Source organism: Eulemur rufifrons, chromosome 30, assembly GCF_041146395.1.
Source record: "Eulemur rufifrons isolate Redbay chromosome 30, OSU_ERuf_1, whole genome shotgun sequence".
Lineage (NCBI taxonomy): Eukaryota > Metazoa > Chordata > Mammalia > Primates > Lemuridae > Eulemur > Eulemur rufifrons.
Window position 1 is genome coordinate 87,978,999 of NC_091012.1, and position 15,283 is coordinate 87,994,281.

The 15,283-nt window shown below is 34.9% G+C and overlaps 1 protein-coding gene across 6 annotated transcripts in view; it reads left to right on the forward strand.

Annotated features, from left to right (window-relative positions):
• The window catches only part of ABCB7 (ATP binding cassette subfamily B member 7), a 103,613-nt gene that overhangs the window by 79,117 nt on the left and 9,213 nt on the right, over positions 1–15,283 (forward strand). For all 6 annotated transcript variants that reach the window (XM_069462798.1, XM_069462801.1, XM_069462799.1 and 3 more), the window contains 9 exons: positions 4,215–4,347; positions 5,201–5,469; positions 6,097–6,185; positions 6,278–6,365; positions 8,434–8,608; positions 9,848–10,005; positions 10,578–10,741; positions 10,895–11,024; positions 15,003–15,174. In XM_069462798.1, the coding sequence (XP_069318899.1) occupies positions 4,215–4,347; positions 5,201–5,469; positions 6,097–6,185; positions 6,278–6,365; positions 8,434–8,608; positions 9,848–10,005; positions 10,578–10,741; positions 10,895–11,024; positions 15,003–15,174 (1,378 nt within the window). The remainder of the gene's footprint in view (positions 1–4,214; positions 4,348–5,200; positions 5,470–6,096; positions 6,186–6,277; positions 6,366–8,433; positions 8,609–9,847; positions 10,006–10,577; positions 10,742–10,894; positions 11,025–15,002; positions 15,175–15,283) is intronic.

Below are 15,283 nucleotides of genomic sequence, written 5' to 3' on the forward strand. Positions count from 1 at the left end.
CAGGCCTCCTTATGATACTGCTTCAGTCGTGCAGGGGTGCTGCCTCATTACTGCAGCTGGGGATGAAAGTCCAGGTTCCCACTTCAGCCTCCATTGACTCCAAGGATGAGGGGTTCCTCATTACTGCTGAGTGGGGTGGGAGTTTGGGCTCCTTGCAAGGATAAAAGACAATAGACTGGGAGAAAATATTTCTAAACCACATATCTGACAGAGTCCTTATATCTAGAATATGTAAAGAAATCTTAAAATTCAACAGCAAAAAAAAATCCAATTAAAAATGTACAAAAGACTTTGAACAGATATTTTACCAAAGAGGAGATACAAATTATAAATAAACACATGAAAAGATGCTCGACATTATTGCCATTAGGAAAATGTAAATTAAAACCACAATAAGATATTACTATACACCTATTAGAACAGTTTCAAAGTAAAAAAAAAATTATAGCACATGTTGGTCAAGATGCAGAGGAACTGGATCACTCATATTTTGCTGGTTATTGTAAAATGATACAACCACTCTGGAAAGGGTGTACCAGTTTCTTAAAAAATTTGACATAGACTTGCCATATGACTTAGCAATTGGACTCTTGGGAATTTATCCAGAGAAATGAAAACTTATGTCCACCTATATGAGAATGCTAATAACATCTTTACTCATAATAGCCCAAAACTGGAAACGAACAAAATGTCCTTTAGAGTGAATGGTTGAATAAATAATCCATGGAATAATAGTCAGCAATAAAAAAGGATGAGCTCTTGACCATGCAACAACTTTGATGAACTTCAAGGGCATTATTCTGAGTGAAACAACAGCCAGTCTCTAAAGATTAGCTAGTAATACTATATGATTCCATTTATAATAATAATATTTTCAAAATGACAAAATAAGCTATAGAGATCAAGAACAAATTATTGGTTGCCAGGGCACAAGGACTAGGATAAGGCAGGATAGAATGAGAGTGAATATAAAGTGGTAGCACAAGGGAGTTCTTTTGTGGTGATGGAATAGTTCTGTATCTTGATTGTGGTGGTTACACAAATTTGTACATACGATAAAATTGCATAGAACCATATAAACAGTCATATACCTCCCCCCCCCCCCACACACACATGGGTACAGGTTTAAAAATGCTGAAAACTGAATCAGTTCTGTAGTCTAGTTAACGTAGTGTGCCAATGTTAACTTTCTGGTTTTGATACTGAACTACAGCTATATAAGATGTTATTAAGGAGAGGGTACATGGGTCTCTGTACTACTTTTGCAACTTTCTGTGAGTCTATAATTATTTCAAAGTTAAAAGTGTTAAAAAAAAATATTCTCATTTGGATGGCTTAAGTCTAGTTCTGCTGAAGGTGGGATATTGGGGGAAACTAGTATTTGCCACCGCTGCCCCAAAATATCACAAGGCCAATGAAACCCACACATGCATATTAATAAGAATATCTACATGTAATATAATCCTATTTCTTTAGTGTATTGTATTTCTTCCCTTTTTTATTACACATGGTATATTTCTTTCCTTTTTAAAATTACTTTTATGGTAAAGCTGACAGCACTCAGTTATTATTAGAGGTAGTGCCATGTTTTAGCACGGTGCTAATTGTCCTTTTTCTGCCAGTAACGACACAGGACAGATGACATTCACATGTTCTGTACACAAGGATGCTGTCAAATTTGACAAACTCAAAAACATTTTCAAGAAAGTAAAATTGCACAACTTTATTGGGGATACATTAGTTTCAATCGTCACTCACTATAGCTGTGGTTACAGTGTGAGTTACGAGAATTGAATTGAATGCTAGTTGTAACTATCATTTTTTCACCTACTCAAGAAAATGTATTGGAATGCAGGTGAGGGAATATGGAGTTATGTGGAAAACCAGGAATCTGCTCAAATTATTTAAATTACTTATGACATATTTTATAACTATAGCTGATTTAAACAGTGCAGTTGAGACCATTTTAGGGTGCAAAAGAAGTAAAATGTGTGTAAACTGCTAATATGGCTATGATATACTAGAAGAAATTCTGACTTCAGGTATCAGATCTGGATTTTGTTTTGTTTTGTTTTTAAGACTAGTCAAGTGCAGTAGTGAGGAGCGGGGGGAAGGTAGTAGAACAAGGAGTTCAATCTGTAACGGACTATGAACAATCAAGTGAGATAACTCACTACCTTCAGACCAGCCAGATCTGGATTTTAGTCTCAGCTCTGCTGCTTACCAGACAAGTAATTAAACCTCAGGGAACCTGAGTTTCCTCAACTGTAGAGATAATACCAATTTTGTAGAATTACTATTTCTTTCCGACCTCACCTTTATGAAAGGTACCTAGCACCATACCTGACTGATACAGCTGCTGTTCACTAAATGTTTGTTTTGTCACAAAAGGTTTGTACATTAAGAAGGTGGTATATCCATGCATATATACATATAAAGTGAATGAGAAATATATCCTAAAAACTATATAATATTGAGGCATAAACTATAACCAAAAGATAAGAGATGGAAAATAGAGAGTGCCAAATTGAATACAAGTTTCAGAGAAGGCATTATGATAGAAATGAGGTTCAAATTTGGCTTTGAAGAGTGGAGAGGTAGATAGGGGGAGGGGAGGCCATTTCAAGCAGAAGCAAGAGCCTGAGGTTATAAGGGAATCAGAATTGAGACATTTATGCTATTTGGGACCTGCCATATATTCTGTTGGGTTATATTTTGAAACATTAATGTTTAGGCAATTTACCTCATAATATTACATTCTTAAAAGCATCCCAGTATCTGCTGTGTATTTTAATGATATTGTTGAATGTTAGAACACCTGCCTGGTTGCTAAGACTCTATATACCTTACCTTGAAATCTTGATTGGTAAGAGTTACATAGCTTCTTCTATCAGTTGTAGCTAAACTTAGACTTGTTGGCAGTAAATTCTTATGTTTAACAAAAATGGATGGCTTAATAATGGAACACTAATAAGAGCTGAGATTTCAGTGTTTTTGTTAAGCCTTATAGAATTGTTTTCCATGCTATTAATGTGTATCAGTTTAATTTCTTTAAGGAAAACTCTGACATCTGACCAACTTCCTGTTCCTAAATGATGGTTGATGTTTTTGATATTATCACTATAGAAAATGTAAAATGTGAATGATTAAATGTATTTAAAATTTTCTTTTGATATATTCTCATGGAAAAATAGGTTCATTATTGAAAGCTTAGTTTGGGCTCTTTTTGGTATGTTATTAGGCAAAGAATCTTTTTGTGGTACAAATAGATGTGTTTTTTTCTCCAATGGTGAATCAGCCACAGATTATTGTAATTTATCTGCATTTACAGTCCTTTTTGCTATATAATTTCAGTTTTACCATTATTTTGGTGAAAAAATCATCTTAAAACTATTTATTGAATACCTACTGTATACAAAACATTATGCTCAGCATGGGTGGAACAAAAAGAGTAATATGTTACAGACTCTCAAGGCTCTAGTAGGAAAAGAAAATGCATACACAAACAACGATAAGACAGTTTGTCATAAGCTCCATGAGCTCTGTAGGATTTCTGATAATGGAGAGGGCATTTTTAAAACTCTTTTTTTTTTTTTTTTGTTGAGACAGAGTCTCACTTTGTTGCCCAGGCTAGAGTGAGTGCCGTGGCGTCAGCTTAGCTCACAGCAACCTCAGACTCCTCGGCTTAAGCGATCCTACTGCCTCAGCCTCCCGAGTAGCTGGGACTACAGGCATGCGCCACTATGCCCGGCTAATTTTTTTTTTTTCTATATAGATTTTTAGTTGTCCATATAATGTCTTTCTATTTTTAGTAGAGACGGGGTCTCGCTCAGGCTGGTCTCGAACTCCTGACCTTGAGCAATCCACCCGCCTCGGCCTCCCAGAGTGCTAGGATTACAGGCGTGAGCCACCGCGCCCGGCCGAGAGGGCATTTTTGAGTGGCTGATCAGGGATGATTTCATGGAAGTGGGAGCATTTGACTAACTGACATAGCTTATAAATGAATATTAACATAGCCATGTGATATAGAAATTCTGAAATGATAGCTCTCCAATGCCAAAGATTTTATCTTTATAAATTGGGAAAATCATTTTAATACCAGTAAATGGTAAATATCTAAATGTTACCATAAATACTAATTTAAGGTAAGTATTTGTACTTTTATAAATAAATATTTTGCATATAATGAGTAATTGATGTTGTTATGTTTTTAGGCCATGAATATTGTGGTCCCCTTCATGTTTAAATATGCTGTAGACAGCCTCAACCAGATGTCGGGAAACATGCTGAACCTGAGTGATGCACCAAATACAGTTGCAACCATGGCAACAGCAGTTCTGATTGGCTGTATGTGTGATTCTTTAATCTGTCTACAGGTGTTGACTTTGTTCAGGAAGGTTTCATATTTGAGCAGATGACCTTTTCACCACAAATACAGCTTAGCATTTTGGATGTTTGTTGTTTTATGTGAGATCTTTTTTGATATGATTTTTCTTAATTTCTTTGTATGATATACTTTTCAAAAATTCCATAACAGTAGCATTTTCTAAGTTCTAGGAAATCATAATATGAAATAAGACATTAAATTCATAACAACCATTCCTAATAGGCTTTTTATAAGATCCCTTTCCATAAGGCCAGTTATTTTATTGCTCCTATTATTAGCTGTTAAATAGGAAATAGCTAAATAACATATATATACATTAATACTTTATTAAAATATATTCAACAGACATGAAACAAATCCAGAACAGAATATGAATGCTGTGTGTCCCCATGCATTAGAAAGGACACTTTATGAGATTTAGGAGACATGAGAGGGGGCACTTGATTTTTTTTTTTTAGGATTTTAATTTTATCATTCATAACTTGGGGGAATTAGATTAGATCAAAAACCTTAATAAATACCATATGTTTTTCCACAATAAGGCAATATGGGCTATTATTTAAGTATTCTAATTGGAAGAAATCTTTTAATATCTGAAATCTAGGGAAAAATAACACTGAATGAGATTCATGGTGGTGGAAAGGTTGGTACTCATTAGGCCAGATGATTTCTGGGTTTCTTTTAGTGTAAATATTCTGTTATATATTCATTCACTGAATTATTCATTGTACAAACATTTTCTGAGCCCTTGCCATTTTTACACTCCTATGATTCCAATATTTTTACATCCCATTTTTTTTAATGTATCATTAGATGGTGTATCAAGAGCTGGAGCTGCCTTTTTTAACGAAGTTCGAAATGCAGTATTTGGCAAGGTAGCCCAAAATTCAATCCGAAGAATAGCCAAAAATGTCTTTCTCCATCTTCACACTCTGGATCTGGGTTTCCACCTGAGCAGACAGACAGGAGCATTATCTAAAGCTATTGACAGAGGAACAAGAGGTATCAGTTTTGTCCTGAGTGCTTTGGTATTTAATCTTCTTCCCATCATGTTTGAGGTGATGCTTGTCAGCGGTGTTTTGGTAAGTAAAACATTTTTCATAATAAGCTTTTATTTTAAATTCTCATTAGTAGCATTGAATATGTGAAGCTATTGTACTGTTGCATGCCCATGGGTTTGAAAGCAAAATTTCATGATGTGAGAAAGATTATGCAGTTTAATTATTTTGCCACAAGCTTCAAGGTACTGTCCAAATTCTTTATCATGTTATTATAGAGAACTGTTCAATTCTGCACATAGATCGTCATTAACTAGTACTTGCAAGGTTTTTTTTTTAGCAGAGATTTCTGTGTGTGGCATTGGACTGATATATGCTCAGAATATCTATGTTTCTGTTCACCATTCATAACACTTTAGGCAATTTCATTATTTATAATGAAAAGTAGATTTTTAAAATTCTTCTTTATGCTTATTATACTATTTTATTATTAGCATTCGATGGTAGTATCAATGTGGCAAGTGCAGTTTGGCTTCCTTCCCTTGTTACCTAAAGTAGATTTTCTAAGGTATTTGATTTTTCACCTATTATTCACATATATAACTTCCCACTATCATATTTTTATTAGAATATTTTGACTGAGATTTGCTGTTGTGTATTATAAACTGTTTGGCAAGAACAATGACTTTTTCTCTTGACATGTTTTTCCAGTATTACAAATGTGGTGCCCAGTTTGCTTTGGTAACCCTCGGAACCCTTGGTGTATACACAGCCTTTACAGTTGCAGTCACACGGTGGAGGTAAGGTATTCCCCAGAGGCCAGCCAAGGTTTAGAAGCTAGTTATGTTTTTATAACATATATTTAATACCTGTACAAATCTTTGCCTTGCAGAACTAGATTTAGAATAGAGATGAATAAAGCGGATAATGATGCAGGTAATGCTGCTATAGACTCACTGCTGAATTATGAAACTGTGAAGGTAATATGTTTAATTATACTTTTCTCTGCCTTTTACACTGCACTAAGATTTGTTCTGCCATTTAATTTAATAGGTGCTGTGAGAGCCTCAGATTAGGATAGGATTTCTAGGTGTGATAGAATAATTGTTTAGAAATTACCCATTTTCCCTTCTCAGTTTTTGTTTGGCACCATCAGAATTTTACCTTCTGAATTAATTTATAAGTGATCATAAATACAGTCATGCATCACATAACAACACTTTGGTTAACAGCAGGCAGCATGTACAATGGTGGTGGTCCCACAAGATAATAATGGATTTGAAAATTTCCTATCACCTAGTGACATCGTAGCCATTGTAACATCGTAGCTATTGTAATGTCATAGTGCAATTCATCATTCACGTGTTTGTAGTGATGCTGGTGTAAATAAACCTACTGCATAAATGCCAGTCATAAAAGTGTAGCACATACAATTGTGTACAGTGCAGAATACTTGATAGTGATAATAAACGACTGTGTAACTGGTTTATATATTTACTGTGCTATACTTTTTTTGTTATTTTAGAGCATACTCCTACTTATTAAAAAAAAGTTAACTGTAAAACAGCCTCAGGCAGGTCCTTCAGGGAGGTATTCCATAAGAAGGCATTGTTATCATAAGACATGACAGCTTCATGCCTGTTACTGAAGCTGAAGACCTTTCCTGTGGGACAAGGTGTGGAGGTGAATGATAGTGATATTGATGAACCTGACACTGTGTAGGCCTAGGCTAACCTGTGCATTTGTGTTTTAGTTTTTAACAAAAAGGTTTAAAAAATAAAAGTAAATAAAAAATTTTAAAAAGAGAAAAAGCTTATAGAATAAGGATATAAAAGAAAATAATTTGTACAGCTATATAATGTATGTTTTAAGCTGTGTTATTACAAAAGAGTCAAAAAGTTTAAAAAATTGGAAGTTTATAAAGTAAAAAAGTTATAGTAAGCTAAGATTAATTTATTGTTAAAGAAGGAAAATATTTTCTATAAATTTAGCATAGCCTACATGTACAGTGTTTATAAAGTCTGTAGTAGTGTACAGTAATGTCCTAGGCCTTGACATTTACTCATCATTCACTCACTGACTCACCCAGAGCAACTTCTAGTCCTACAAGCTCCACTCATGGTAAGTGCCCCTGCAAGTGTACCATTTTCTATCTTTTATACCATATTTTTACTTTACTTTTTCTATGTTTAGATACACAAATACTTACCATTGTGTTACAGTTACCTACAATATTCATTACAGTGACATGTTATATACAGGTTGGTAGCCTAGGAGCAATAGGCTATACCATATAGCCTCCGTGTATAGTAGGCTGTACCATCTAGGTTTGTGTAAGTACACCATGATGTTTGTGCAACGAAATCACCTAAATGATGCATTTCTTAGGATGTGTCTATGTAGTTAAGTGATACATGATTGTATACAGATAGCATCTTGTCAGAATGAACATTAGCTAATTAAACTGGCATATAAATTCTTGCCTATCTCTCAGAGTGCTTAGCATAGTGCATCTCATTGATTCTTTCCTTTATTTGTTCATTTTTCCATTTAACAAATAATTACTGAATGCCTCTTATATATAAACCACTACGATAAGTGCTTTGATAGGGGAGGGTGATAAAAAACATAATTACTGTGTAATCCCTGCACTCCCAGAATTTTATAATCTGCTGGGAGAGTTTACGTATGCAGGTGACTAGACAAGAAGGCATAATGTGCTAAAGGCAGGGGAACTGTCAATTCAGAGTCCCAGGGGAAGGCTTTGTGAAGGAAGTATCATTGAAGACTTTTTAAAAATCTGGGTTTGAGTTAGCTAAGCATTCAGTAAATGTTTGTTGGATGAATTTTGTGTACTTTTCAAATACAATCTATTGTGGAAAACTGCAAGTGTATCATAGTCTGATATATTGAAAGTTAATTTTTAAAATATAGTTTGCAGTACAAAGTTGTATCCATACATGAAGTCTGATGAAAAGTGTACTAATCACTTAAGAGAATAAATTCCAATAATACTTGTGATAGTTATCATTTTTATATATTTTGTAGTATTTTAATAATGAAAAATATGAAGCAGAGAGATATGATGGATTTTTGAAGACATATGAGACTGCTTCATTGAAAAGTACCTCTACTCTGGCTATGCTGAACTTTGGTCAAAGTGCTATTTTCAGTGTCGGTTTAACGGCTATAATGGTGCTCGCCAGTCAGGGAATTGTGACAGGTAATGGATCTGTGGTTATCACATTTATAGGCTGTTTATCCTAATTTTTATTAATAAAGATTAATGAAAGGAATGTGTATATTAATCTTAATTATAAAGGATGTTCAATAAAATGCTTTAATGTCCTTGGAGTACTTTCTTTTTTGTATCAGAATGTGTTCTCTTGATTGTTTGATAATGGTTTTTACTTCTATTTGTTTAGCACTGGCTGTCTCATTGAGTAGGATTACAGTTTATACATTTTATGGGTCTACAACCTGATTCTTTAAGGAACAACTTTTTATTTTTAAGGAACAACTTTTTATTTTAGCGTCTGGTATTTCTAATTTCTCTTGTAGACCTGGAAAGCATTGTAATTAATTTTGTGTTTAGTCCAAAGGACTAAGAAGCAGTCTTGTTTTTTAGAATTACCAGTAACCTTTTAATTTTTCTACTATTTTTTTCATTTGCAAAACACTTCAAAAGCAAATAATGTCTGTGCCTGTAAACCTCCCCACTCAGTTAAGATTTATTCACTGTGACCTGAATATGTGATATATCATTCTTAGTCATGACACCTATTTGCTCCACTTTTTTTTGAGACAGAGTCTTGCTCTGTCACCTGGGCTATAGTGCTGTGGCTTCAGCCTAGCTTACAGCAACCTCAAACTCCTGGGCTCAAGCAATTCTCCTGCCTCAGCCTCCTGAGTAGCTGGAATTACAGGTGCATGCCACCACACCCATCTAATTTTTTTATTTTTAGTAGTGACAGGGTCTTGCTCTTGCTCAGGCTGGTCTCGAACTCCTGACCTCAAGCAGTCCTCCTGCCTCGGCCTCCCAGAGCGCTAGGATTACAGGCTTGAGCCACTGCACTGGCATCATTTGCTCCAATTTTTAACGTATGCTCTTTTTTAAAATTTCTATTTTACACTACAAGGAAACTGTTGCTAGTGTCTTAGGAAAGAAAGGAGAGATTTTTAGCCTTTCATTTCTATCCTCACTTAAGCCATTCTTTTTTGTGTACAACATATATAGTATACTGATGGGCTTTTCCATTCCATATAACATATACCAAGTTCCCTGTTTTACCTAAATCATGAATTAGAATACTTTGAGCTTGAGTATACCTAAGGCTTGTTGTTGATTATGTATATTTTGAACTGTATTCCGTAATAGGCTATAAACTCCTCTTAAACTGGAAAAATTTATAACATTCATTTAAAATATACTTTTTTCCCCCTCTTTCAAATGCATGTTAAGGTACCCTTACCGTTGGAGATCTAGTAATGGTGAATGGACTGCTTTTTCAGCTTTCATTACCCCTTAACTTTCTGGGAACTGTATATAGAGAGACTAGACAAGCACTCATAGATATGAACACCCTATTCACTCTACTCAAGGTAGACACCCGAATTAAAGTAAGTAATCTATATAGTACCTTTTCAAAAATATTTGAGCATCATCCTATTTATAGGATTATTCTAGGGACATATTCTTATATCACCATGTTAGCAAACCAGTTTCTTTCTTGCAGGAATTGGGGCTATCATGTGTATTAATAGGTTGCTATAGCTTTCACATCTGTGTTTAAAAACCTTACAGTGTTAGCAAAGAATATTATATCTAGAAACTAAATTTTGTTAAATTGAATTATTTGTACTTAAACTGAGTTTACTTTTGCTAATAATGATACAGAATGTATGATTGTCTCTCCTTATATCCTCAACCCCTTTACTCCCTTGCCCGTAATCTCCATAATCTCCCCTAAAAAAACATTTGCCCAGAAACTAAAACATTCAGGAATTTTTACCTTAGAAGTGAGGAGTGAAAAAACAAATCTTTAAAAGCATGCTTGGAAATGGTTTAAGTCGATTTATAAACTTTCTCCTTCCCCATTATTTTCCTTTTTCTCTCTGTGAATTAGAAAGTTGTCTGTATAGCTGTACTCTAGATAGTGTGTAAAGTGGCTTTTTTTTCTCTTCCCTGCTAGGACAAAGTGATGGCACCTTCCCTTCAGATCACACCACAGACAGCTACGGTGGCCTTTGATAATGTGCATTTTGAGTACATTGAGGGGCAGAAAGTCCTTAGTGGAATATCTTTTGAAGTCCCTGCAGGAAAGAAAGTGGCCATTGTAGGAGGTAGTGGGTCAGGGTGAGTAATTCAGTTATTTATAAAATTCTGTATTATTGATTGATGATTCCCAATGTAATATTTTTTTCGTAATAAAATGATTGTTGTGGTTTAAAATGGGGGTTCTCTAATGCCAGTAGGAGCTAAATAACCTTTCCTTATCTCCAATTTCAGGAAAAGCACGATAGTGAGGCTATTGTTTCGCTTCTATGAGCCTCAAAAAGGTAGCATTTACCTTGCTGGTCAAAATATACAAGATGTGAGCCTGGAAAGCCTTCGGAGGGCAGTGGGAGTGGTACCTCAGGTATTTAAAAACAGAAAAAAATCACTTTTTGGTATTGGATTGGTGGATCTCTAACTAGAATAATTTGAATCCATGGAGTCAACATATGCTAATGAAGTAGGTAGTATCAGACCCTATAGGGAAATTTTATTACCAAAAAGAGTTTTTTAAAAAATGGAAAGGAAAAAAACTTGAATGGAAAATATGTATGATGGGAAGATGTCAAAGCCTAGAATGATAGCATAATAGAATGAAAAGAGCACAGACCTGGATTCTAACCATTATTAATTCTATGGCCTTGGGCCTCAGTTTCCTCATCTGTAAAATAAGCATACCATTTATCTTATAGGGTAGGATTATTATTATGGATTAGAAATAATATATGTAAAGCACCAAGTGCAATGTCCATTACATAATTGTTCAGTAAATGAAAACTACTGTTATAATTTGGAACAGTTTTCTTTTCTTTTTTTTTTTTTTTTTGAGACAGAGTCTCACTCTGTTTCCCAGGCTAGAGTGAGTGCCGTGGCATCAGCCTAGCTCACAGCAACCTCAAACTCCTGAGCTCAAAGGATCCTCCTGTCTCAGCCTCCCGAGTAGCTGGGACTACAGGCATGCGCCACCATGCCCGGCTAACTTTTTTCTATATATATATTTTTAGTTGTCCATATAATTTCTTTCTATTTTTAGTAGAGATGGGGTCTCACTCTTGCTCAGGCTGGTCTCGAACTCCTGAGCTCAAACGATCCGCCCACCTCGGCCTCCCAGAGTGCTAGGATTACAGGCGTGAGCCACCGCGCCCGGCCTGGAACAGTTTTCAACACAGGGAATTTATAATAGTTACAAAGTAATTTGGCTGCCAACCTCAAATTTGTATGCTGTGTTCACTACTGTGCCCTCAGTACCACGCACAATGCCTGACCCATAGTAAGCACTTAATAAACATTTGCTGAGTGACTTTAGAGGGAAAATAAATTCGAAATAAGATCTGAGAAGATACATAGTAGATAGCCTTATAGAATGTGAGCTTTTTTATGTTGAAATCTTATAGGGAGACCTGGGAATTAGTTACCACTAGTATTTATTAAAAGTTGACTTCTGGAACCAGAATCAAATCCCTGGCAGAATAGATCAAAATACAGGGGAGGGGAGGGGAAAAACTGTTAGAAAGTGATTGGATGGGAATACGTAGGTTATAAAAGGTCCCCAAGTGATCCAACTCATGGCACTCTTCTCTGTCCTGTCTTTCACTGAGAATCCCAAATATTAGCTGGCAAATTCCAGTTCTTTTGCACACACCCCAGTTCTGATTTTGGAGAGGGCTATGTGGGGCCTAGAAACCTGCACTTTTGAAAATACGTCTTGGTGATTCTGATATAGACAGTTCATAGACTTTATGTTGAGAAACACTGACCTAAACTGTATATCAAGTGAACTGGATTCTGGGCTGTGACTACTTACGGCTCAGTGTCCTCATCCATGTAACTAGATTCCTGCCATTCTTTTGGGCAATGTAACAATTATCCTCATTCTTTTTTTTTTTGAGACAGAGTCTCACTCTGTTGCCCAGGCTAGAGTGAGTGCCGTGGCGTCAGCCTAGCTCACAGCAACCTCAAACTCCTGAGCTCAAGCGATCCTCCTGTCTCAGCCTCCCGAGTAGCTGGGACTACAGGCATGCACCACCATGCCCGGCTAATTTTTTCTATATATATTTTTAGCTGTCCATATAATTTCTTTCTATTTTTAGTAGAGATGGGGTCTCGCTCTTGCTCAGGCTGGTCTCGAACTCCTGAGCTCAAACAATCTGCCCACCTCGGCCTTCCAGAGTGCTAGGATTACAGGCGTGAGCCACCACGCCCGGCCCCTCATTCTTTTGAGAAATAAAACATTACCAAAGGAAAAATATACATGATCAGTAAACAAAAGAGAAGATGCTCATCCTTATATTGGAGGCCCTAGCAATATAAATTAAATCAACAATAGGATACCATTTTTCACTTAACAGATTGGCAAGGATTTTGAAATTCACAATATCCAACTTGGGCAAGGCTGTGTAAAACAGTCTGTTGTTTTGCTGGTGAAAGTATACAGCTTTCCTGACAAGCAAATTGGCAGTTTGTATCAGGTGCCTGAAAAATATCATACCCTTTATTCCGATAATTCTGCCTGTAGGAAATTTTAGTTAAGAAATGAACAGAGATGTCAACAAGTCTTTATATGCCAAGATATTCATTACAGCATTATTTATAATAGCAAAATTTGGAAACAATATAAATGTCTAACAATAAATAGATTAAATTATCATCATAGGATCAAATGTCATGCAGCCATTTATAAATGTTTTTAAAGAATATTGAGTATTATGAAAAATACACAAAGTTTATTGAAAAAGAGGATACCCATAAAATATAATATCCTAATTTTATAATACTAAATAAATGCATTTAAGTAGAAAAAAGATAGGAGAAAATATACCAAAATGTTAATAGTGGTTATTGCTGGAGGATAATATTATAGATTATTTAATTTTTAAAATATATAAATATTATATATATTTAAGGTATACATGTTATGAGATACATATAAATAGTAAAATGGTTACTATAGTGAAGCAAATTAACATATCTGTCATTTCACAGTTACCCATTTTTGTGACAAGAATAGCTAAAGTCTATTTAGTGAAAATCATGAAAAAGTCCAGTATTTAATTTTTATTTTACTTTATTTTTGCTAACTTTTTTCTGAATATAGAATATTTAAAAATAAGTAGTTTGTATTTATAGAATGAGCTTATTGAGTTTAAGTACTATCTCAATATGAGAAATTTTTTATATTAATAGTAGGTATTTAAATGATTTAAATATTATTTGAAATAATATCTGAAATTCTGGGTCTGATTATGATGTTAAACAAGATTTTAATTAATTGGATATCCTGGTTAATGTGAACTAATGGAGTCATTTTATTTCACCTTACTTACAACCGTTTAGAGACTGAAAGAAAAATGAGTGATGCTCACTTTAAGTAGACTAGCTTTAGTGTGCCATGTCAGACTAAGTTGAAATATCCAATGAATACTTACAGTGTACTGTCTCTGTGTGTGTGTTTGTGTGTATATATCATGTATTTTTTATTTTCTGTGTTTTAAGTATAATGTCAAAGCTTCTTAGAAACATAGGAAAACATATACAAACCTTGTTAGTAATTAGGGAAATGCTAATTTAACAAAAAGTACATTTCTTTCCTAAAAGTAGCAACGACTAAAAATTATCAATATCCAGGGTTGCTGAGATGAGGAACTAGCACCCTCATATATTAATACTATTGGTTACAGTGTACTCGCACATTATTGGTTGCTGATAGAGCATTTTTGGAAGACAGTTGGGCAACACTATCAAAAGATAAATTTATGCTCACCTTTTAACTCATCAATTTACTTCTAGGAATCCTTGCAGAAATGTATGGGTGTGCAAAGTCATATATATAATGTTTTATCCCAACATTGTAGCATTAACAGCAAAAATGTGGAAGTCACATTAATGTCTATCAATAGGGGAATGGATAAATAAATTATGGCATATCCATAGTATGGAATATATAGCTGTTAAAAAGAATGAGGTATGTTTCTGTTACTGACATAGACAATCTCCAGGATATGTTAAGTACAAAAGCAATTTGCAAAATAATATGTATAGAATGGCCCCGCTTGTATTGGGGGAAAGAAGCATATGTTTAGACATATAAACACATAGAAAAAAGTCTGGAATGATGCATAACAAATTACTTATGGTGATTAGTTCTAGGAAGGGAAATGGAATTGCAGAGATGAGCAGTGATGGAAGGGGCTGTCATGTTTTACTCTTTATGCCTTTGTGTCTTTACTATTTGAATTTTTTATGATGAAATACATATACATGTGTGTATGTGTGTGTATGTGTGTGTGTGTGTGTGTATACACACACACACACATATATATATATATATACATATTTGCCTCAGGATGCTGTCCTCTTCCATAATACTATTTACTACAACCTCTTATATGGGAACATCAGTGCTTCACCTGAGGAAGTACATGCAGTGGCAAAATTAGCTGGACTTCATGATGCAATTCTTCGAATGCCACATGGATATGACACCCAAGTCGGCGAACGAGGACTCAAGCTTTCAGGTGATCAAAGATTTTAGACCTTCTCCTCACTTCTATACTCCTTTCAAACTCTAATTTGTAAAAACCATTTTTAAGAAAATGTAACAACAGAGTTCAAACCTAGTGTTCA